General features: G+C 36.1%; 1 protein-coding gene across 2 annotated transcripts in view; it reads left to right on the forward strand.

Annotated features, from left to right (window-relative positions):
* Window positions 1–26,618, forward strand: part of LOC150087490 (uncharacterized) — a 259,633-nt gene that overhangs the window by 146,258 nt on the left and 86,757 nt on the right. The window contains exons 11-13 of one of the 2 annotated variants that reach the window (XM_090371210.1): window positions 1,084–1,174; window positions 6,410–6,604; window positions 14,362–14,455. In XM_090371210.1, the coding sequence (XP_090227336.1) occupies window positions 1,084–1,174; window positions 6,410–6,604; window positions 14,362–14,455 (380 nt within the window). The remainder of the gene's footprint in view (window positions 1–1,083; window positions 1,175–6,409; window positions 6,605–14,361; window positions 14,456–26,618) is intronic. The other variant, XM_090371211.1, reaches the window with a different exon arrangement.

The following is a 26,618-nucleotide window of genomic DNA, read 5'->3' on the forward strand; positions in this document are numbered from 1 at the left end:
ATTTGTCACGACAAATTTTTGGTGCCAGTTTTAGACCGCATTGTAAAAAATGTGAAGGTTTTTGAGCCTGGACACCAAAGGTTTTGCATTCTCTATCAAAAGTTAACTAGGTATACCAAGTTTCAGGGCACTACCTCTCAATGTTGTGCAACAGCAAAATTCAAAACTTTGAAAAATTTTTGTGATTTTCTCTGCATAACACAAGTGACCTCCACAAAAAAAGGTGCTGGTGCCTCAAACATAGTATATTTTGAACTGAATTTTTGCACAGCTTCTTTTGGAAACCTGTTTAAACATCTACACCAAGTTTCAACAAAATTGAAGATGGTCGAGCAGGGACCATCTTCAAATCGACAACTTTGACAGCTTTCCCTGTACTCTTACAACATTGCCATTATGGAAGATTAAAAATTAGAGAAGTCTAGCAGTAGGATATACTCCTATCTATGTTCAGCAGATGTTACCTTCCCTTTGGGAATCTTTAATTTGACATTTGCTTCTTCTGGATTCTAAGGAGATCAGAGCCAGTAGTCAATCAGATGCTTCACTGAAATCCAACTGTTCCCCTGAATGATTGTTACTTATCAGTCCCCTGTATAGACTACAGACAGATAATCTACAACTGCATGTTTTCCTTGTGACAAAGTTCTTGACACCAACTAGCTAAAAACTGAACCAGATTAAGCCTGTAATCAGATAGTGACAGTCCAGTCTATACATTTTCAAAAGAAGAACTTGTTCTTGCTGAGGACTCAGTCCCCCTATGTATGCATACTGCAACACCATCCTAACAGTTTCTCACATTTAGTTTATTGTTTTGTGCTTTTTTTAAATTAACAAGCCAAGTTCTCAGTTGTGTTGATGATCAAAAGAATTTTTATACAAACATCAGTTACTTATGTCTCCAAATTTGTTTTGGGGGTAGACTGTGATGATTTTCCTTTTTGTAGTTCAAATGTATCATTATTCTAAAAAACCCTTTTGCATAAAATACAAAATTTTTTAATGATTTTAAGTATATCATTCAGATTTAAGTAGACATTCCAGTAGTGTATGTTGTATTTTCTTTTTTTGTTTTTCTAGGGAAATTTCGTCTAAGGCAGGTGGTAAGATGAGGACACGGGTCCACCATTCTCTCCGGCATTCATCTAAACAGAATGATGAACAGAATGAGGTATTCTGCTTTTTTTACAAATGTTACTTTTGTACATAAATTTTCATTATTTTTAGTGTAGTAATAAGATTTTTAAAAAAGAAAGGAAACATAAGAAAGATTGGAAAATTACATTGGTAAATTATATTTTTCAAAATTAAAAAAAAAAAAAAAATTTAAATCTTAATAATCAAATGCGGTTGTCAATTACATATCAGTTCATGAATACTGTTTAACAGAAGTAGTTGGTGAGTTGGGAATGAATTATATCCTTAACAGGATGATGTAATAGAAAGTTGAGAGCCACTAAGGCAGGGGTCGGCAACCTTTTTTTGAGTGAAGAGCCATTTTTGATCTAATGAAAAAAAAAAAAAAAGAGAATCTAGAGAGCCACACCTCAGCACAAGCTGGGAGGAAAGAGCAGGGTGAGGTGTTTTTTAAGAAATGGAATAGAGTGGGAAGATGTTTCATTAAAAATATATATTTTTTGAAATTTTATTTATTAATACTGAAAAAACCTAACAAACATCCAATTAGGTACGAATTAATGTGACTTTTGCTTGCTGCAGAACTTCTTGAGCAAGTCAAGTATATCATAATTTTCATCTTTAAACATGCTGAGAGACTCGCTGTGTTCAGATAGTTTCTTGGTTTATTTTCAATATAGTTCGTGTTCAAAAATATTGTCTGCAGAAATTCGTTGAACCAAAAACTGAGAAGTCCAGATGCAAATATTTTCAAATTTGTATACGTATCTGGTAAGCTACCCCATGCATCAAACACAATTTGGTCTTGCCTTTTCAACTCATCTATTGCTGTCCATTTGTGTAGAATTACAAAGGCGGCATTTTAGTCTTGCAGTCCATATGCTCTTGATTTTTAAGTCCTCTTATTCCATTTCAAATTGTGCTTCATGTGGGATAAAAGTTAGAGCTGCAGTTACATGCTCAAAGAGCCGCAGGTTGCCGACCCTTGCACTAAGGTGTAATATGGAGTACAAGGAGTGATTTAAAAAAAAAAAAAAACAGACTAATTTTACTTATACAATGTAGGTTGGTTATTAGTGAAACCATATATATTTAAATGTAATAAGATATCTCTCTCTCACTGATAAAAGAATGCTTAGCCTTTGGAGTTTATTTTAAATTATGCTGTTATATTGAAGTAGCATTTTAATTTTCTCATTATTTTTAATTTATTTATTCACATTGGCATTGGAGCATGCTAGAAAGCTGTTACAAGATTCAGCTGTAACCATACTATGAACCGTAATAGGGGAATTCACATACACCCGATTATGAAGTCTGCCATTCTACAGTGTGATGAGTGCTGGTGTTCCTTACGCAAGTGTAATACAGTGTGTCTGGCACCAGAGTTGTAATTCTACAATCATGCCCAGTCATCTGTTATTTTACCCAATGTATACATATATACTCAGCACACCATACACTAACTAGCTAATAAAGGGACAGCTCGGCCTGAAAGCTTTTATTTTATTGCTTTTTATTTATGTTTATTTTAATGCTTTTATTTTATATCTGTTTTGTTAATTTTATTTTAATAAAGTTTAACTTAAACCAGTCTGTCGGTCGTTGCTAGAAATTATAGTGAGATTATTTGTCATTATTCCAGCAATATCAGATTATTTACTGTGTACAAACAAGTTTTTTATTTTTAAAACAAGTTTTTTTTTTTTTTTTTTTTTTTTTTTTTTTCTAGTTATTTCTGTGATAATGTTAAACATGACATTACATAGTATTTCTTGCCTGTTTCAAGGTTATTAAATGGCACATAAGAAACTAATACTCTAATAATTTTAGAGATAGGGGTGCTTGTTTGAGGCTAATAGGACTTATGAACCTAACATTAGCATTAGTAGAGGCATATGATTTAAGAAATCAAGCTTATGCAGCATAAGCCAAAAAAAATGCTCCCATTTCACCACTCCATTCGTTCCAAATACCTGTCCAGCCTTAAACTTATTTAGGCTATCAATTTCTGCAACAAAAGATAGAAGTCTGTTCCACCAACCAACTATCCAACTAAAGGCAAACTTCCGCACGGCTATCTTACAACTGTCTTTCCTCAATTTGAATTTATGCCCTCAGGTGATTATTCTGAGCAAGAGGAGAATTCCCATCAGCATTGAGCATGCTCAAACCATTCGAGGATTTATACCTCAGTCAGATCACCTCACGGATGCCTAGTTTCCAGACACTGTAATTTGCAAAACTTAAGAGCATTTCATCGTAAGAGCAACCCTTTGTTCCATTCACTAATCTTGTTGCCCTTCTCTGTACTTGTTCCAACAGCTCTACATCCTTCTTAAAATGAGGCCTCCAGACCTGTATACAGTACTCAAGGTGTGGCCTGACCATTGCCTTATACAAGGGGATAATCACCTCCTTATCCCTGCTAGAAAAATTCTTGTATATCATTTACAAGACACCATGAGCTATTCTTGCAGACCGTCTGCACTGCTCAGAAAACTTCATATCTGCCTGCACAATTACCCCCAGGTCCTTTTCATTCTCTGCGACTGTCAGTGTTGTACCGCAGAGTTGATACGTTACTCTGGGGTTACTGCTTCCCGTATGTAGTACTTTACATTTGTCAATGTTAAACTTTATTTGCCACCTCTCAGCCCATCTGCTCAACTTTTCTAGATCCTCTTGCACCAGTGTACTGTCATTAACAACCCTGCCAACCTTCATATTGTCTGCAAACTTGGACATTAAGCTTGATATACCATCATCAATATCATTTATAAATACAGAAAACAACAATGGACCCAACACTGAACCCCGAGGGACTCCACTAATAACATTAGTCCACGATGAGCAGTGTCCATTGATTACCACTCTCTGTCTTCTCCCCCTCAACCATCCCTTTATCCATAGCAGCAGTTTGCCTCCAATGCCACACTGCTCCAATGTGTTCAGCAGTCTTCCATGTGCAACAGTATCAAAAGCCTTTCTAAGAACCAAATATATGACATCAAAGTTATTCCCTGCATCCAGTTCCTTTGTGACCACATCATAGTATCCAATCAAATTGGTCAGCAAGACTTTCCCTTAGCAAAACCATGCTGTGTCCAAGCTATAACTGCAGTCTCGTCTAGATGATCCTGCAGTGCCTCCATTAATTTTCCTCGAACAGAAGTTAAACTCACAGGTCTATAAATACTTTTGTCGCCCTTTGATCCTCCTTTGTGAATTGTAGTCACATTTGCACATCTCCAGTCCATGGGTACCTCCCCTGAGTCCAAAGAAGCTCTCATAATTATGGCTAAGGGTTTGCTACCTCCCTTAATATAACTGGATAGATCCCGTCCAGCCCGGGTGCCTTTTTTATGTTTATCTTCAACAGTTTCTCCTCCACTTTCCTCTCAATTATTACAAAATCTTCTAGCTCACTGCTAGAGTTTAATTCACCTCTGGTATTCCCCTCCCTGAATAACTCCTCATGTGTGAATGTAGATGCAAAATACTCATTTAGTTTGTTAGCCACCTATCATCATATAACAGTTGAACCATCAATATCCAGTGGACCAATCTGATTCATCTCTTTTCTTTTAGAGTTTACATAGGTAAAGAACTCTTTGCTGTTTTTCTTTGCATCCTTTGCCAAAGATTTCTCATAATCTGCCTTTGCCTGCCTAATCCTCTTTGTGCCTTGGTTACAGACCAGCTTATTATCTATCATAGGCTTCCATGTCACCCATTAATTTATATGTATGCCATGCATTTTTCTTCTTTGCCATATGTCTCATTAGTTCATCTGACATCCATTTAGACCTAAACCTTGAACAATATTTCTTAGTTGGTATGTAAATCCTAGTAGCTTCCAAAATGGGAAGCATTCAAAATTCTTTGAATGCTTCCCATTTTGAATTTGCTGTTGGTAACATCATCAGTTGGTCCCACCGTATAGAATTAAATACTGTCTCAGACCACCGGAGTCGCCTTTACGAAAGCAAAAACCCTTCCCTTTGCCCCTGATGGTAGTTACCTCTTTGAGTAAATCCCACTTCAGCACACTGTTATCACTGCCACCTAGTGGTTCCTTTATCTGCAGATTCTTAATGCACGAAGAATCACTACTGATAATCAGATCAAGAGTATTACTCCCTCTAGTTGCTTCCCGAACATGCTGATGTAGAAAACAATCATCAAATAAATCCACAAAAGCCTTGCTAGTGTTGTGAGTGACCAACCCACAAATTCCAGTCAATATCTGGGAAATTAATAAAATCCCCCATTATAAGACTCTGATTTACTGACTGACTCTATTTCCCTGTACAGTTCCTTATTATACTCATCAGAGTCATTAGGCCTATAACACACTCGTACCCTCAATTTTGATCTCCCAATGCTTATGTCATAAACAAACTGACTTGACACTGCAGTGTCGACTGGCTTCACTCCTCCTCCCTTCCTATCGTCTCTATCCTTCCTGTACACATTGTACTCCCCAAATTCCAGTTCTGCATTCCTTTTATCTGTGTGACACCACGTCTCTGATATCCCAACAATATCTGCCTTTTATGTTTTGAGCAATACCTCAAATTCATCAAGTTTATTTACCAAAGTCCTAGCATTGGTGTATACGCAAGTATACATGTACCTGTTCCTATTCTTAGCTATCCTAACACAACCCATGTATTTACTTGTACTGCAATGACTCCCAGCAGCCTTTGAAATACCCTGCATCTTGTTTTCTAGGCTGCTGCTCATTCCAATAGAAGCAGTGCAGGAATCACTCTCACCTCTGCCAGTGGCTACTGTTAATCTATTAGTCCTTGTATCCCCCTCCCCAAGCCAGCAGTTTTCCGACCCACCTAACACTGCCTCGCTGGCATCAGCAAACATTCTTGCACCCTTTCTATTTAAGTGTATCCCATCCCTGTAGAAGCAGTCTCTCCTGTTAACAAGTACAGACCAGGCTGAAAAAAATTCTACCCCTTGAGCCTTACACAATCTGTCCAGGGCCGAATTGATCGCCAAGGCTCTCATCATATACTCCATCCTGTTGTGTCTGGGCAGAATTGCAGACACTTTTAAATTCAACCCTAATTCACGACTTTTTTTTCAACAATGACCTGTACTTGTTAAGTAATTCCACCGGTCTCCTACTCTTAAAATTAATTGTTAATGTCATGATATCAAAATTTAAAATTGATTCTGATTTGTGCTTTTTAAACTCCTAATAATAATGGTTAAAATGGTTGGTACCTTGTAATTACTTCTTCTGTAGGTAGCTGAAAAGGTGGAATTGCCGAATATTCCAGTACCAATTACAACATTGCCAAAATTCAACTTTTCTACCAAAGAAAGTAAGACAAACAATACTGAAACTACTGTTCTAACATCAACTGAAAGCAGGTTCACATTTTCTGCTCCTGTAGAATGTGCATCACCTTCTTTACCTTTAGCCAGGAATGAGACTCAGGTATGTTCAGGAATACTATTAAATAAATAACAAAAAAGGTCTTGGGTAATGATGGAAAACATACTACCTAAGAATTTTTGCAGTAGCCAACTAAATAAGAAAGAGTTCCGAAAAAAAAATTATTTTAAGATCTGATTAAAAACAATTTTCACTTTTAACTTGGGATGTTTTATCACATCCTGACTAGTACCAGAGCTGAATGTCTTACATACTTTAAAGGAGCACCTTGTTTTATCAAGGATGCCCTTATTTGTCAGTAACCTTGACAAAGTAAGGTGCACCTTTAACAAGCTAACACTCAAATGAATATGAGGCTGCATTAAAAGGTCTTGGGCAATGAGGGAAAACATACTACCTTCTTTCAGTAGCCAACTAAATAAGAAAGAGTTCCAAAATAGTCATTTAAGATCTGATAAAGTAACTTATGTTAAAAAAATTTTCACCTTTAACTTGGGATATTTTCTTTGCTAGAAATTACAGTGAGATTATTTCTTGTCATCATTCCAGCAAATAGTCAAATTTACACAGTACTTCACAATTAACAAATAACAAATTAATTTTGTGAAAATACTATGCTGAATTGAACTTTATAAGAAAAGCTAGTCCAAATTTAGCAAAATATGCTCCGTCATATTTCAGTAATGATACCCAGATATTAGATGAAGTTTCCCAATTCAAATAACCAAGTCATTGGAGCATATTTAAAAGGGACAAAAAAATCAAAAAATATTCATCAGTGAGTGTTGCATCTACCAGAGTTGAGGCATACATAGGTCAAACACTTAGAAACATAAATGCAAGGACTGAATACCACAGTTAGAAAGAACTTGACAATCCCAGGATTATCAAATTTATAATAGAAACACAAACATGGCATATGACTGCATTGATGCATATTTAAATCTAAAGAAAGTGTAGGGGCCATCACTTAAACACATCAGTTATTTATTTTATTTATTTTTTATTTTTTGCAATTTCTTTCCTAAATAAAATAGTGATGGTGATGGGTAGTTCTCTTCTATTTAGGAAAAATGATTAAATGTGGTTGTACTAGAAAAAGATTTCTTCTTCCAGATTTATGTACATATACCTTAATACTGTGGTTATGGTTATTATCCAATAAATTTTTATAAAATTTATTGAATAATAACTTTTTTGGATTTATTGGATTCTATTCTTTATACCCAGTTCTTAAATTATTATAATTTCATTTCAAGCCAGTTCAGCTCATTAAATGATGCATCCTTATAAATTTTAAAATAAGGGATATCCTATGAAATTCCTTAATAATATTCATGCATATAATTATCTTGAACATTCAGATGCCTAGTGATTTGAGCCATTTTTAAAAACATTCATTTTTAAAACTCAAAAACACAAGTTTATTTTCATAAGCAATAAGAATGAATTTTTTTCTTCAGCTTATCAGTAGCATAGAAGGTGTGTATTATCATAACATGTGGGACCCGGGGATAGTCTTCAGGAATAGATTTAGAACATAAAAACAATAAAAAAATAAAGATCATGTAAACATAGGTCTGATTTCAACTTGTTTCCAAGTTACAGCCATTTCTGCATTCCAGCAGTTCTTTATACAAACTGATTAGCATAGCTGACTCCATTCAGCTGTTTACAATGCTCGATATCTCATAGCGGGCATTGCTGTAGTTACATAAACAAGATCCCATTTTGTTCTTTCAGTTATTTCTCCTGACCAGGTCACTGCCCCAGGGGCTAATCTTGGGGTAACTGTAATCTGGTGATCAATCTTGATTGTGTGATATTTGATTTTGGTTGAAATTAAATTTTTATTGATTGTTACCTGTTATTGCACGAGTTTCAAATAGATTAGCTGCCCTACGTCCTCGGCGTCTGGGGTGGGTGGTTAGGGGTTTCCCCTAGTCGGCTGAACGGGTGTCTGAGTGGGTGAGGCAGAGTGAGTTTGTAGTTAATTTTGCCATTTGTGCCCTCAAGTTAATTAAAGGCTTCTGGGACCCCCACTCGTTAAACTTGAGTGGGGGCTGTTTTTAAATTAGATTTCGGATAGATTTTCGATTTCTTGTTTGAGTTATTGTTTGAGTACGGGTTGTTAATAGCCGTCTGACTCTAAATTTTTGTAAATAGTTGGCGATTGCCTTTTAAAGATTTTAATGTCTGGAAAAAGGTCAAACACTGGCTCTCTTCCTAAAAGGAGGGTGGAGATCTCTACACAGAGTTAGTCATCCGATGATTCAGAAAGCGAAAGTTCGGAAGATGTGGATGAAGTAAGACTCACTGAAGTAGAACAATTAGTTATTGATGAAGCAGAACAGCAAAAAGATCTAGGAGAAAGTAGTGAAGGAAAGTCTAAGGGTTCAGTTTCCAAGAAAAAGAAGCAGGGAAAAAAGAAACGGAAGGTGGTTTTTGGCGAACTACCTACAAAAGAAGACCTTGCATTAAAATCTAAGAGGTCCCTTGAAAAGAAGGAAGAAGTGTTGAAAAATATTAAGATAGTTTTAAGCTCAATTATGGGTAATGAAGAAGGACCTGATTCAAGGGAATTTGGTTTTGATAGTATATTAAAAGCAAGGACAAAGTTAAGAAATATCTTACTACAAAGTGAAAATAGGATATCTGGAAAGGTATGTACTAAGATCCTTGGTATTTGGGACGAGCTTGAGATGTCAACTATTGTGTTAGAAGTAGAATTTCAAAGATGTTGTGCGCGAGTAGAAGCAATTAAAGAAATGTATAAAGGTCAAAAGAATGAAATCCAAGAACTGCGAAATGTCCACAAAAAAGAAATCCCAAGAACTGGCTATAAAGGAGCAAGTCCCTAAGGATTATGCAACGGTAGTGAAGGCGGTGGGCTTTAATAAGCTGAAAGTTGCAATAATTAGTACCAAGAATGTTAATCACAAGTGTAGTGAAGATGTGAAAGTAGATTTGATTAAAAAAGTAAGACCTGCCTTGCAAAATGTCAAAGTTCATAATCTTAAAGCAGTAAGAGACAAGAAAGTGGTAATTGAAGCTGAAACTGATAAGGATATTAGTGATTTAATGCAATGTGAGAAATTTAAAGAACTGAAGCTATGTGTAGATAAAGTAAGGAAACAGAATCCAAAAGTTCTTATATATGATGTAGAACAGGAAGTGGACAAAAATGAATTGCTAGAACAGTTAGGGTTGAAGAACCTGAAAGATTACGGAGTGGAACAAAAACTATTCCAAGAAAGTTTAAATGTTATTTCCGTAAATAAAGCCAAGAACAAGAAGCTAAATAATTGGATTCTTCGGGTGGATAGTTCTATTCATAAGCAATTAGTGAGTGTTGGTAGAGTGTTTGTCCACTGGTCCGCTTGTCGAGTTCACGACATCGTTACGGTTACACAGTGTTATAGGTGTATGACCTATGGCCATACTGCGAAGTTTTGCAAAGGTAGTGCATGTTGTGGGTACTGTTCGGAGGAAGGTCACTCATATAGAGAATGTTCGAATAAAGAAAAAGTTCCTCGCTGCATAAATTGCTGGCGGAAGAAAATGCCCAGTGAACATACTGCAGTAGATCGCATATGTCCTGAACAAAAGAGGGCAAAGGAACTAAACAAAAAACAAACAGATTATGAATAGTGAAGAGTTCCTCCGACAGTGAACATGGATGCATGGCCTGAGTGTGTGTGTGTGTGCCGTGTCGATTGTTGTGGACTTGACTTGAGGTGACTTCTAATATTGTATATTATTAATGAATTTGGGAAGAGACTCAGTGTGAGACCAGTTTTAGAATGTCAGACAGTATAAAGTTTGAAATTTTTAAAGTTTTTACCTTCTGAACGAGTAGAGGTCTTCCTCCTCGAGGAAGGGGCGGAAACTGAAATCACATGGAATATTTACTTATTTCATGTGACGACAGGCTAAAGACCATAAAATTGTAAGTCGTCTAATCAACAGAATGAGTAAAAGATATTTTGGCTAAATATCACAGTGATATTGATCACTAGAATTTAAAGTTATCAAAAATGTTTAGTCATTTGTGCATATGGGCAAATTTGCCTAGGTGGCACAATGGAGTTCTGTTGCTTATATGATGATGACCAGGTCACTACATGACTCTTTTTTTTTTTTTTTTTTTTTTTTTTCTTTTTTCATTTTGATACTTGCTCAATCCATTCCAAGCCTTAACATCTAAATCAGATCACTTTGTAGGTACTTAGTCTCCAGATGTTGCATTTTGCAGAATTTAAGCCTTACTTGGTAAGACCACCATTTTGTTCCCTTCACCAATTTCATTTGCCTTCTCTGTACCCATTCTGGCAGATCTACATCCTTCCTAAATTGAAGCCGCCTGACCATTGTCTTATAAAATGGAATAATCACCTCCTTATCCTTTCTAGCAAAGTTCCGGTATATCATTGACAAAACCTCATGAGCCATCCTTGTAACCTGTCTGCATTGTTAAGAGTACATCATATCTTACTGCACAATTACCCCAGGTCTTTTTTATTTTCCCACTACACTGAACATAGTACCACATGGTACGTTAATCTGGGATTACTGTTATCGATATGCAATACCTTGCTTTTGTCAGTATTAAATTTCAACTCAGTTTCTTGACCAGTTTTAATTTCATAAGGGAGCTTTCATAATTATGGCTAAGGGTTTGCTTGCTTACTTTTCTGCCTCCCTTAATATCTCTGGATAGATCCCATCCACACCAAGTGCCTTTCTTACATTCAACTTCAACAATTTCTCCTGCACTTTGCTCTCAGTTATTACAAAATCATTTAGCTCCCTGCTAGAGTTTGATAAACTTCTGGCCTCCACTTTCCATCAGACTTCCTCATGTGTGAATGTACATGCAAAAATACTCAGTTTGCCAGCTACCTCAGCAGGATCATCAACAATCAAACCATAAATATCAAGTGGACCAATCTGATTCATCCCCTTCCATCTAGAATTTACATAAGTAAAGAAGTCTTTGTATCCTTTGCCAAAGATTTCTCATAATCTGCCTTCACTTGCCTAACCTCCTTTGTGGCTTGATTACAGACTAGCTTATATTTACCATAGTCTTCTGTGTCACCTGACATCCCTGTATCCCATGCAGTTTTCTTCTTTGCTACAAGTCTCATTAGTTGATCTGCCATCCATTTAGGCCTTAACCTTGAATGCTTCCCATTTAGAATTTGCTGTTGGGATATCCTATGAAATTCCTTAATAATATTCATGCATATAATTATCTTGAACATTCAGATGCCTAGTGATTTGAGCCATTTTTAAAAACATTCATTTTTAAAACTCAAAACACAAGTTTATTTTCATAAGCAATAAGAATTAATTTTTTTCTTTAGCTTATCAGTAACACCATAATTGATTCCACTGTATAGAATTTAAAAACTTTCTGAGACCACTGTAGTCACCTTTATGAAAGCAAAAACCCTTCCCTTTACATCTGATGGTAGTTACATCTTTAAGTAAATCCCACATCAGCACACTGTGATTACTGCCACCTAGTGGTTCCTTTATCTGCAGATTCTTAATGCATGAAGAATCACTGCTGATAATGAGATAAAGATTATTACTCCCTCTCCTCATGTCGCTGTAGAAAACAGTCATCCAATAAATCCACAAAAGCTTTGCTAGTGTCTGCATGACCATTCATTCATCTGGGAAGTTAAAATCCCCCGTTACAAGACAATCTGATTTACTGGGCTACTATATTTCTCTGTACAGTTGTTCAATGTACTCATCACAGTCATTAGGCCTAAAACACACTCTGCTGCTCTCAATTTTGTTTTCTCAGTGCTTAGGTCACACCAAACTGACTCAACGTTGTGCTGTTCACCAATGTAAACTGGGTGCACTTCCTTAACTTTTATGTGTTTCTTAACTAACAGCAAAGCCCTCCTCCCTTCCTATCCTTTCTGTACACATTGTGTTCCCCAAATTCCAATTCTTCATTCCTTATATCTGTGTGACACCACAACTCTGATACTCCAACAATTTCTGCCTTTGATGTCTTGACCAGCACCTCAAATTCATCAAATTTATTTACTAAACTCCTAGCATTGGTGTATATGCACATATACATGCAACTTTTCTTGTTCATAGTTATCCTAACACAACCCATGTGTTCACTTGTACTGCAATGACTCCCAGCAGCCTCTGAAATACCCTGCATCTTGTTTTCCAGGCTTCTGCTCATTTCAGTAGAAGCAGTGAAAGAATCACTTTCACCACTGCCTGCAGCTACTGTTCATCTATTAGTCTGTGAATCCCCCCCCCCAAGCTAGCAGTTTTCTGATCCACCTAACACTGCCTCAATAGCATCAGCAAATATTCTTACACCCTTTCTATTTAAGTGTATCTCATCCCTGTAGAAGCAGTCTCTCCTATTAAAAAGCTGTTTATTAAGCTGAAGAATTTTCACCCTGAAAGCTTGTCTTATATCCAGTGCATGTACATTTTAGCACTTTTATTTGGGCCGCCTCCGTAGCCAGGTGGGCAGGAGCAGCAGTGCGTAGCACACGCTTCTTGATTAGACCGGGGTTCGAGCCCGTGATCACCAAATGCGGAAAGGTCAGGGAATTACCACCGCATATCTCCGGAGCAATATGGCCTTAGTTGCTAATGCTCCTAAAAACTAAATAAACAACAAATAAACAACTTTTATTTGGTTGTTTTGTTTTATGTTTTAATTGTATACAGGTAGTTCTCGACTTTACGAGTTAATTCATTCCTAGTGCGCGCTCGTAAAGTGGGAATTTATTTTCCATAGACATAAGGTTGAAAATAGGCCTTACGTTCTCAACAATGAAATTAGTTAGCTTATTAGTTTGTTTAAACAATGATTGGTTTATCGAAATAAATGAAAACGTAGCCTGTAAAATCAAGCCAATTATAATAATAGAGAAATTATTTATGACTTACAAATGTTAAAGAATGTTTCTTCTTCATCATCATCGACTAAGTGCAGACTCGCTGATCACTCATTATTGGCTCGGCACTCATTGGTTTGTTGCACAAGGAGTCGTCTTCTTCAGAAATACTTCAAGAGGCATTTGTTTTAAAGATAATCTTCTCTTTTAATTATAAATTTCACGATTGCATGTATAAGCATTTTTTTAACGACACACACAAATTGCAATTAACACGATTCGCATGGAGTAACCAGTTTACAAAGCTTAAAAAAAGAGGAATGAAGAGAAGATACTGAAATTTTTTTTAATGTTTTTTATACGATTGAATATTTCAGTAAAGGGGAAACACATTTCACCATAATAACATAAAAAAACACACAATTCCAGCACTGTATTGTATAGCTACACACGTGGTTTGGAATGCAATATTTATGAATGCTTAACATTGATTTTTTACAATTAATGTTCATATTTTCGATTTTGTTGATACTTGATACTTGGGGGGAAAAACTCGTAAAGCGAGAACTGCCTGTAGTCCTTTTATTTTATTGTACATTGTCAGTGATTTTAAATCCTTGTAGATATTTATAATTTATTTTTAGTTTCTAATTTTGTGCTATCATTTATTTTAATAAGCTGATTGAAGTCAGTATTGTACAATTTTATTGAATAATTCTATAATATTGGTACTATATATAAGATTAAAATCTCATGCAATTTTTTATCTTTTGTCCTAATTTATTTTAAATAAATTCTGACCGAATACAACTTGTTCTTATCTGCACATTAAAGGATATTAAAGTAACATTGTTATTAATGGTTATTTATTTATTTTTTATATATATATATTCTTTTTTAAAGAAATCTACAGCTTTCACATTTAGTTTGCCAGTATCAGTTAAACTGGGTACATGCACAGCTGTAGTTCCTGTATCTACACAATCATTGAGTACAGGTATGTTTAATTGAGTACTAGTCTCAGTGTTGCTGGTTATTTTTAACCCAGCAGTAGTATCACCCTGTTTTTTAACACAAGTGGTAGTTTGACAGGTCCTATTTTTTAACTTTAATATATGAAAAAAATATTTTATTTTTTGAATGTGCTTGAAATATAACTAATGCTTGACCTTTTACCAGTAGATTGAAATAATTATTAATTTTATTTCTTCATGTTTTAATAATAATTTAAAATTGTACAGATGTGTTTTTTGGTCACTAAAAATATGCATTACTTTTAATGAGAAAAATGAAGTTTATTAATTATGCTTAGATTTTCAGAAAAATGTTGATAACATAATTAAAACATGAAAACAGTTAATCTCTGCCGTAAATAAGTTTGTGGAGGCATTAATTGCACAAAAATCCAGCATTACTAACACAGCCTTGAAGCTGTTGCAGACATTCTCTCAGATATGCCAGACAAGCTATGCTTGCTACCTGGGAGTCTAAAACACTGATGGAAGTGATATTTGGGTGACACTCAAGTCAAGTGGACCCAATTTCTGTGAAGTCCGGATGGTCTGTGACAACCAGATCCTCTGCTTGCGCCTTCACAATGGTGGGACTGTTAGTAATCCTGGGTATAACTCCCATGCGCAAGCACACTGTGGGTAACCATCCATGTGTGAACCAACGTAAGCATGGGTTGGGGTGTGGCACCCACAGCACACGGAGGAATGCCCCACCCCCGTGTTACCAGGCAATCGTGGGTGGTAGATGACTGTCATCAACTGGTGCAATACCACCACTTTGCTTATTGTAGTCTTGAAGTGGTGGAACCCATGTTTAGTCTCCAGGGCTATATTCCAGTCAGCCCTTGCCCATCTCTTCCATTATGCAGTATGATTGATATCTTTTGGGGTTATGATGAACACCAGTCAAGATCCAGACTTCCTTACATTTCGAGGGTACAGCTCTAAAAGGGTGTTCACAGGATGGTCGCTAGTTAGTACACCAGACCAAACCTATTGGTAATGCTCTAGGCAGCTTCCAGATCAGCTAGTGTATAATCTTGCTACCTCTACTCTGCCAGATAGTGACTGGAGGGAGTCTGAGTAGTGTATATGGCTGAGGCATTGTCAAGGTCACGTTATGTCCAAGATCCTGGTGGTATATTTTTACCGTACGTATGCCATAACCAAAAATTTCATTACTTCATACAGCATCTTCCCCCCCCCCCCCACTTTTTCTTACTATTGAATACACCATGAATTGTCAAACTAATAGAGCAAACTTATCTGTGAAAAGATCTAAACCTCCCAAACACTTCCTAGTTCATTTCACAAATGTACGTGGCCTCAGTTCTAATCTCAGTGATGTCCATTTCCACTTACAGTCTGCCAAACTCCATGTATTTTTTCTTACAGAATCTCAGTTATTGGTTGTTTCAAACGTTGGAATCTCTTCTTGTCGATCTTCTCTGGCTTAAAATCTTTCTACCTCATTCTGTCAAATTCATCTATTGTCTCTACCGTTCTCCAAACTCCTCTAATCACTTGGAACTCTTTGAGTTCCTCTCTCTGCAACTTGACTTTCTCCGGTCCAACTTTCCTAACAGTGAGATAATTTTCCTTGATGATTCCAGCTGGCTTCCATTTTCTAGTCACACAGACCCAGCTGGTCGAGATGCTGAGGCTTTTGCAATTACTAATGACCTCACGGATTTTTCATTTACCTACCAGAATCCCGGACAATCCTAGGCATACAGCCAACACTCTTGATCTTTTTCTCAAAAGCAATCCTACATAAACGGTCGAAGTGAGTGGCCCTTTAGGCACCTCAGATCACAACTTGGTGACTGTCGCTTCTCCAATGGAGCCTTTATCTCATGGCTATTCCCAACCTCATGTTGTTTAGCATTCCAAGAATGCAAAATGGGATGGCCTGCGAGATTTCTTTTCCTTGGTCGGATTACTGTTTCAAAACTTCTGATGTGTACGTTTGCTCAGATCGTGTCAGTGAAATTGTTCTTGTAGGAATGGATTAATTTATTCCACACTCCACTTTAAAATCTCGACCATTATCTAAACCTTGATTTTCCAATAAATGTGCTAAGGCTGTTCAAGAGAAGAATGTTGCATATCGTGATTGGCTTGTTTCCGATTTTTCAGTTTCATTTTCTGCCTACACCAAAGCTCTCAACAATTGTAAAGCAGTTATTAATCAGTCCAAACTAGATTTTGAACAGGCTAATAGTACAAAACTTCCTTCTTGCCCTAATTGTAGCTGAGCATTCTGGTCTCTTGCCAAAGCCATTGGCCGCAACTTTTGTCCATTTCTGCTCTCGCCGCTGTCAAAACCAGATGGTTCAATTGTCACTTCAGCCAAGGACAAAGTCGACCTGCCAACATCCCATTTTCCTTCCAACTCATGTATTAATGATCTTGGTAAAACATCTCCCACCATTCCCAACACTCTCCATTCAATGACTCCCGTCTTCCGTTAAAAGGATGTCAGAAGGATTTTGTTGAATCTTAATGCTAAGAAAGCTCCAGGTCCTGATGGTATTTCCCCACTTGTTCTCAAACTCTGTGCTCCTGAACTTATTCCTGTTCTTTGCCGCCTTTTTTCACCTTATTCTAGAGGTGTTTTTCCTTCTTGGAAATTTGCTCATATCCAGCCAGTTCCTAAAAAGGGTGACAAATCACTCCCATCCAAATATCGTCCCATTGCAATTAATTCTACTCTTTCTAAAGTAATGGAGAAATCAGTTAACCATCAACTATCTAGAAACCTTCCATCTGATCAATGATCACCAGTATGGATCCCATCAGTGTCAATCCACTGGTGATATTCTGGCTTATGTTACCCATTTATGGAAAAGTTCAGTGAAACACAAACAGTTGTTTTTGATATCTCAAAGGCTTTCAGTCGTGTTTGGCATAAAGGTCTTCTAAAGAAGCTTTCACCTTATGGTTTGCCAACTATTTTTTGTAATTGGTTATCCAGTTTTCTCTCTGACCGCTCACTGTGGGTGATGGTAGATGGCTATCTGTCTTCTAACTTCTCCACTAATGCTGGTGTCCCCCAAGGTTCACTTCTTTCCCCCACTCTTTTCCTCTTGTATATTAATGACCTTCTTCCATTGACCGGAAATCTTATCCATAGTTTTGCTGATGATAGCTCATTGCATTCCACTTTCCAGTTTGAGAAACCTTCTACTGCTCAATCAGCTTCAACTTCCCGAATATCCACTACCAATCCTGAAATGCTGATCTCCAGATAATTCTCCAGTGGGGTAAAGACAGCTTAGTTGATTTCGATCCTTCTAAAACTCGGTCTTGTCTTATATCTCAAAAAAAGGACTCCTCTGCTCCTATACTTATCTTTGGTGACACTCTGATTTCTAGGCAAGATGATATATCTCTTTTGGGGATTACTCTGACTTCTAATCTCTCTTGGCACAAGCACATTACAAATATTAAATATTGCCTCCTCTGCATCTAAAACCTTGGTTTTCGCTTTCAGCGTTACTTTTCTTCCAAGCAGCTTTTCACTCTGTATAAATCACAAATTTCTCTACCATGGAATATTGTTCCCACATCTGGGGCGGTGCCCCTAAAACCGGGCGCCTCCATAGCCAGGTGGGCAGGAGTGGCAGTGCATAGCACATGCTTCTTGATTAGACCGGGGTTCGAGCCGGGTGACCACCAAATACGGAGGATGCGGAAAGGTTAGGAAATGACCACCGCATATCCCCGGAGCAATATGGCCTTAGTTGCTAATGCTCTTTAAAAAAAAAAAAAAAACAATCCTTAAAACCTCTCTTAGGCTTCTTGATTCCATTCAGAATAGGACAGGTTAATTAATGACTCATCTCTAACAGTCTCTCCACTCTGTCTCATAGACGTTTTGTTTCTGCTGTATGCCTTTTCTACAGATACTTCCAAGGGCACTGTTCTTCTGAATTGGCTTTTATAATTCCCGCTCTCTCTTTCAAAACAGTCCATACACATGCCGCAACCAGCCAACATCCGTTTACTGTCCAAATCCCAACTCACAGAACCAACTTTTCATCTTCCTCATTTATTCATTCAACTGCCGTTTTCTGGAACAACCTTCCTCCGTACGTATTTCCTGAAAATTAGTCTATACAAGTTCAAGTCTAATATCAACAAATATCTTCTTTCATCTTCTGAATCTCCAACCCATGCACAGTAATAAGTACTATTGGTTCTAATACCTCTCATGTTTGGGGTTTTCATAAAAAAAAATAATAAATAAATAAACAGCAGATTAAGATGGTATTTTACGAAAACTTTGAAATTAATATTTGAATGAAAACAAAATAAATCATATCTATTATGTCCTGTTTGCATTTGTAACTGATATAAACATGAAATAATAATGTGGAACCATTCATCTCTCTCTCTCTCTCTCTCTCTCTCTCCCCCCCTTCCAAGGTTCTTCTGACATTCACTACATGAAAATTCACTGGGGGTTAGCTGATTTGCTGTTCATGGCCACAAATTCTGCCAGAATTTCTCTTATTTTTCCATGTTAATAGCCACGTAGGCAAGTGGAAAACATCCCATTGCGGTGAAAAGCAGTGTTTCGTTACATGGCCAACTGTGCTTAACTGGACATAGTGAAATAACATGAACGGTATAGTGTGTAGCCTTAAGTCTCCTCAGCTTACACAAAGTGAACAATAATATAAACAGACAAGAAATGCAGCATATGCAAGAATAATGACACTATTAAGCAGGTACAAAAGTAACAACTACTAATCCCCAACCAGTAAGCTACAGGATTCACTGTTTTCCTGCAAGAACTGTCAAGCAAGGTGATACTACTGGGTTAAGCTTTATATATATATTATCTTTATTTATTTATTTTATTATTTTTATTATTATTATTATTTTTGATTTTGTTCGTGTTTTTCGAATCTCTGTTCTTAAATTACACATTATACTTAATATGTAATCTAAGAAAATTATTATACAATGAGGAGTATGGGCTCATTTTGTACATAGTAATGAGCAAGCTGGGTTTGCTGCATAGTTCATTGGTATTAGAAGTGGAAAAGTGATTTGAGGAAGCAAGTTTATACAGCATTCAACATCTATTTTTAAAAAATCCACATTTATTCTGCAGCCATCCTTTTTAAATGTATGTTCTCTTGTTTATGTCATCTGAGTATGAATATCATTAGCATTTAGTTTACTAAACCCTGTTAGAGCCTTAAACACTTCAGCCGGGTCTCCTTGCAGTTACAATAGAACCCCATTAATCCGGACTTAACGGGACCACACTCGGTCCTGATTAACCAGAAGCTATCTTTTCACGTACCAGTTTTTATTTAAAGTTACTAAATAACAAAATTTTGACTAAATTGGTTTTTATATTAAATTAATAAAACAATATTTTAAAGTAAAAATTATATAGAGTAAAAGAATATGGTAAGTAAACAAAATACTGTACAAAGCAATAAAGTTTTAATGTAGAACATTATATTGCACAAAATTAAACACAAAAATATTACAACACAAAACAAATAACTATTTCCATGAAGTTTACTTGAAATAGTACTCAGTGTTTTTTTTTTTTTTTTTTTTTTTGCTTTAATTTTGAAACTCTTTCGGGCCACACGATCCTGCAACCACTTCAAGGTCCAAAGCTCACCGACTGATGTGTCATTCTGGTTGCTTCAGTGTGACTCGCGCCAGTTGTTTCCTCACACACTTCATCATCGGAGTTGTCGTCTTCATTAGCTTGCAGCAATCACGATGTCTTCTTCAGTTGAGGATCTTATGTCCTAAATCATTATCACACATTATCCAGGGGCAATGTCTTCGTTTGTTACATCTGAACAACCCCTTAGATGTTGAAATAACTAAACAAAATCGTTATCGTCCTTGTCATCATCAGGATCCAAAGAAATATGTACTTCCTCCTCAGATCTTTCCATTGGAACATGAGGCCAAAGTTTTTTCCAGCATTTAATAAGGTTAGTCTTGTTAGTTTCGTCCCAAGCTGCAGCAGAAAAATAAATGACTGTCTTTATGTTGACATTTTTAAGAAGGTCCATAAAGTTTGATTTTTCTTCAACCACCTCTTGTTGTTCTAAGAGTGAGATCAACTTCTTTCTGTACCGTCGCTTCATAGCCTCTATAACCCCTTGATCCATAGGCTGTAATAGTGCAGTAACGTTGGTTGGCAAAAATTTTACAAAGATGTTGCCAAATCTCAGTTGTTCTTCTGCTGGGTGGGTTGGGGCATCATCAATGAATAAAACTGCTTTTTCTTCCAGTCCTTGATCCCTTAAATATTTTTTAACTAAGGGAACAAACAAGATGAAAAACCAATCTTTAAAAAGATCTAAGCTCATACAAGCTGATTTTTATAATGTGTACTTAGCTGGGAAGGCATTTAAGTTCACATTTTTAAGAGTGCGGGGCTTAGCAGATTTTCCTATGACTAATTTAAAGTAGTAACTTTAAATTCTCAGACGCGTTACTGCAAAAAAGCAATGTCACTCTTTCTTTACTTGATTTGTCCTTTAGCTGAAGAGCCAAGTTTTGAGGCAAGGTTTTTTTTGGGTAACAATTTGAAAAATAAACCAGTCTCATCAGCTTTAAAAATTTGCGAGATGGAACTAAACTTTCTTCACTAATAAACTTGAAAAACTGTACTTTAAATTCTTCGCTTGCAACACCATCACCAGAATGACTTTCACCTGTAATTCTGAGCTGTCCGATTCCATGACGCTCCTTCCACCTTGATAACCACCCAAAACTCGCAGTAATGATTTTCACCTGTAATTCTGAGCTGTCCGATTCCATGAAGCTCCTTCCACCTTGACAACCACCCAAAACTCGCAGTAAAAGACGGGTCGCCTCCTAACATTTCGTTAAGGCTAAGAGCCCTTGATTGAAGGATTGGGCCTGAAAGAGGAAGTACCCCTTGCTCTCATTCTTGACAAAACCAAACATATGAGGCCTTGTCCAAATTTTCATTTTTTGCCTGCTTAATGGTAACTTTATTTCCTAAGCTGTCTTTAAAGTACTAATCGAAAAAAAGTTTTCGATTTTGTTCCTATTTGTTTTTTTCCAAATGGAAACAGTTTGTTTTGCCATCCCTATATCGAGAGAAATTTTTTTTTAAAACTTTCCCCCTTATCAATGTGAAAAAGCATGTTCAGTTTTTGTTCCATCAACACGGTACCGAAAACCACAAAAAAATAAAATAAATAAAAACACACTAAAGAACTGAGGTAAGGTGTACACTTGGACAATGCTAGCTGCAGCTGTCAACTGAATAGGCCAGCACTCAAGATTACCCTACGATTGTCTCCCACCATACCACGTGGTCCAGTCCAATTTCTAGAGGTCACGACCATAAAACAATAGAAACAATTAGCAGTCCCCTGTTTATTAAGCTTTTCTGTCAGTGCAATCTATTATAAACTGATAGTAAACACGATCTTATTGAATTTGCGATAATACCGACAGCTGGAATTCTGTGAATTTTTACATTATTATGGTGAAATGCGTTTCCCCTTCCATGAAATCGTCAGTCATGTCAAAAACAAAAATTTTCAGAATGTTGTCTTCATTTCTATTTTTTAAGTTTTGTAACTTGTTACTCCGTTCTCACTTCTGCATATCGTGTTAGTTGCAATTTGTGCATGTGGTGTTCTTTGTTATTGATCGCTTATCCTTTTTTCTGTTTTAAATTTTAAACCCCCCCCCCCCAACATGTCAATGGACAGAATTTTTTATATATATATATATATATATATATATATATATATTTTTTTTTTTTTTTTTTTTTTTTCGATAGAATTTTTCCCCTGACTGAAAATCCAGTCGGGGTCTGGATTAACCGGATTCTACTGTATGTAGTTTCTGGGTGCTGAAAATTAGCAGAATTTGTCTTTCTTGGTAAGAGCACCTTTTTTTGTGGCCCACACTAATCTTACTCTTAAGTGTGTACAGATTTAGTCCTCTTTTTTGCTGTTTTTTGTGGGAGTCACTTGTGTTATGCAGAATAAATCAAAAAAAAAATTCATTTTTAAGTGTTACTGCTGCACACCAGTGAGAGGTAGTGCTCTGAAACTTGGTATACCTAGTTAACTTTTGGCAGAGAATACAAAACTTTTGGTGTCCAGGCTCAAAAAAAATTTGTTCAGACAAATTTAAGCAAGACTTTTGAAAGTCATAACTTTGAAGTAAAAACCTTTGGTACCTTCTTCTTTGGGCATTCATTTAACATCTGCATGAATTCAGCCTAACTAAATATCAGCTCTTATACTTGTTTTATGGCTGAGATATTTTCCTTCAAAGACTGACTCAAAATTTGACTTTCAAATTTGACCTATCTTAAGGGGCAAATATCTTAATGTGGGACACCGTCGATTCTCTCTTTTTTGCCACCACTGGAAAGAGCAAAGTTTCAGCTACAAGGATCATGGTATTATTTGTTTTGAGTCTTTGCACTTAAGGCCTTAAAATTAAGCCTTAACATCAAGTAGTTTTATGTGCTTTATTGTTATTTTGTGAGATATTTTTTGTTGCAGAACACTTCCTTAATCCTGCTTAATGTTTAGAATAATCTAGAATTCTGGAATAATCTAGAATCATACAAAAAAAAAGTATAAATAGCATGGTATTTGAACCATGCTGTTATTAATGTGTTTTATCTTCATGATGAACAGTTTGTTTATTTTATTCCTCTATTTTTTATTGTTTGACTGTAATAAAGTTAATTAAGTTTTCATTGCTTGCAGAAGCATCCACTTATTAGTCAGCATGAAAGCCACGGAATCAAAAGATTTTGCTAGAGATAAGCTGGACTCGTGCACCATCAGTCATGTGGATAATTCTAAATGTCAGGTGCTATCCTATACATGCAAAACTGGGTTAAAATTATTTAAAGAAGTTGAAGAACAACAGCTAATAGCTCCACGTTGTGGATTAAAACTGGGTGAAGAAGACAATTTGTCTACATCATGAAGCTTTGCTTTTGACAAAATTTGAATTTTTGCAGCATTCATGTTGTAATCCTTTCCAGAAGAAAAATCATATGGTGAAAAAAAGTTAAAAAGCTAAAAAGAAAAAAAGCTAAGAGAGACTCACAAGGCTATGCCAAAAGGAAGGCAAGTCAAGTACAAGATGTAATTGTCAGTAAAATTGCATGTATTGTTGGTTTGAAGCCAAGTGCAAGTCGTCAGGGTCAAAATTGTTTAGATTACATGAGCTGCTGAAAGAATTGAAAGAAAAGTTGATGGCATCAAGTCATTCAGAAAAACTTCAAATATTAACACTAGCTGCACTTAGTTGGTCCATAAAGAAAACAATGGAAGAGTTTAGTGTCTCAGAAAGAATGGTGAAGAAAGCTAGAAAACTTAAAGCAGAAGAATAAATCATTGCCATATCTGGGGAAAAAAGCTGTCTGAGCAAGTAAAGTAAATTTCATGCATCCTCATGGAGCAGCTCGCTCATTTCACTTGCCTGCTAGACAAGATGTCTGCTGGTTTCCTGAACAACAAATTATTGCCAGTCTTCCAGCTCCAAAAACAACAACAATGGGATGACAATATAGCTTGCCTGAAGTAGTAATATCAACCATCAATGAAAAATTCCAGTTCATTACGAAGCAGTGATTCAATATCTAAACACTCACTTGCTTATTTCAAATTGTATTGTGTTTTAAATAAATTTTGTTGCAGTTATAACTTCTTTAAAGCATAGAAACCAATAGAACATCATCTTTATGCTTGGAATCCTGAATAAAGACCACTTTTCAGGCTTGGGAACTTACACTAAAGAAACCCATGCAATTTTTCTTGGCATTTGCACCCCCATTGTAAAAAATACAGATCTTTTTATGCATTGGCAATATATATCCTTTTCTCCTTAAACCAAAAGGCAGAGTAATTGCAGAAAATTTAACTCTTGTAAATGCAATAGTTCTGTCCTTATTGAGATGTGAAACTTCACCATCAAATAAGTATGTAAATATCATGTGGAAAATATAAAATGTTTAAGGCCATTTTTAGTTGTTAAGTAGCAAGACACAAAACTGAAAAACCATGATTCTTGTTGCTTAAATCCTGCTCTTTCCATTGGTGGCAAAAACAAGAGAATTGAAGGTGTCCCACATTAAGATATTTGCCCTTAAAGATAGGTCAAAATTTTGAGTATCTTTAAAGGAATATATCCCAGCCAGCAAACAAGTATAAGAGCTCATATTTAGTTAGGCTGAATTCATGCAGATGTAAAATGGAATGCCCAAAGAAGAAGGTACAAAAGGTTTTTACTTCAAAGTTATGACTTTCAAAAGTCTTGCTTAAATTTATCGCAACAAATTTTTGGTGCCAGTTTTAGACCGCATTTTAAAAAATGTGAAGGTTTTTGAGCCTGGACACCAAAAGTTTTGCATTCTCTATCAAAAGTTAACTAGGTATACCAAGTTTCAGGGCACTACAGCAAAATTCAAAACTTTGAAAAATTTTTGTGATTTGCTCTGCATAACACAAGTGACCTCCACAAAAAAAGGTGCTGGTGCCTCAAACATAGTATATTTTGAACTGAATTTTTGCACAGCTTCTTTTGGAAACCTGTTTAAACATCTACACCAAATTTTAACAAAATTGAAGATGGTCGAGCTGGGACCATCTTCACAATTAGGCCACTTGACATGGAATCACCCTATGGTGAAATGTGTTCATCTTCACTGAAATTTTCAGTCATATAAGAAACATAAACTAACCAGTGGAAATTGCAAGTGATGGCACTGCTAGTAAACCAAAGAAAATTGATTTAGAAATGAAGATGAAAATGATTAAGAACTAAGAAGCGAGACAAAGTTTGCAATAGAATGGGAATTAAGTCTCGCTGCTTAAGCAGTGAGTGCTACTTCAAAGGACAGTGGGCCTATAAAAGAATGTGTTAAAGGATCAACACTTTTAAGATCCAGTGATCGCAAAACTGCATTCGGGTGCGATATAGAAGATGGAGAGGCTATTAATAATATGGATGGAAAATCAGTTTCAGAAGCGAATGCTCCTGAGTCTAATGACCATTCAAGCAAAAGCAACAAGTATTTATGAAGATATTAAGGATAAGTACGGCAAACCCCAATCAGCAGAGAAATTTTGTGATGTGTTGGCAAAAAAACCCCTTCTAAATTTCCACAGTCCTCAACCTCTGCAGCAGTGTACTTATCTGCTGGAGACGTTGATTCTGGCAGTGATGCTCGAAAGGTAAGACTTATTGACTGACACTATGCCTGTCCCCTCCCATTTTTTTTTTTTTTTTGTAATTTTATAATTTTGAAATTCTGGTAATTTTTCCTATGCATGAGATAAAAAAAAAAAAAAAGGAATAAATAATATTCTATATATTACATGTTCAAACATTTCTTTTTTGCTTCAATCAAATTCAGCAAGCATAGTTGTGAGTGCTGCATAAGTGTTTAGGGAAATTCCGACTTAACGTAAGATTAGACTTACACAGATTTCCGCGGAGCGCAACTCTTACATAAGTCGGGGAGTGCCTGTACCGCTGTCATCAGTCACTTTCAAAAATTCCTCTCTCAAACAAATTAAAACAGATATTTAGAAATAATGGAAAAGACAGATTACTGGGGCATTTATAATATCCTTTTTTATAATTATAAAAAAGCATGTGCCCCACTTGGAGGTTTACCCAACAGTGGTGGTAGGTCACTTGTGACCCAATGTTAACTCTTAATTAGTGATTAAAAGTCTGAAATCTTCCTAACAAACATAGACAAGTGTTTACTGCAGTCACCTCCAAAGTTGAATTTTTACAGAGTAATTGAGTATGAAAGGTCAAAACTGCAGAATTTACACCTACATTAAAAAACAAGGGTGTAAAATTTAAGAAATATTTGTAGAAGAATAAGAGAAATTTACCTCAATATGATACTCTCCAGAAATTAAAACGAATAAAAGATTAATGCAAAATGATTAAAGTTAAACATAAATTTTGAAAAACAGTTTTCCTTCCTGAAGTAGGCAGTGCTTTTCGACCATGTGTTGTGATCGCAGGAATGGAAATTACGGAGTGTGTGCACTTGAATCTTAAATAGAGAGATTATTTGTCTTTGCCCATTTGCACAAAAGACTTGGAATCCGAGATTAGATATGG

Source organism: Mastigoproctus giganteus, chromosome 4 (assembly GCF_048544385.1).
Source record: "Mastigoproctus giganteus isolate SK-2022 chromosome 4, ASM4854438v1, whole genome shotgun sequence".
NCBI classification, from domain to species: Eukaryota; Metazoa; Arthropoda; class Arachnida; order Uropygi; family Thelyphonidae; genus Mastigoproctus; species Mastigoproctus giganteus.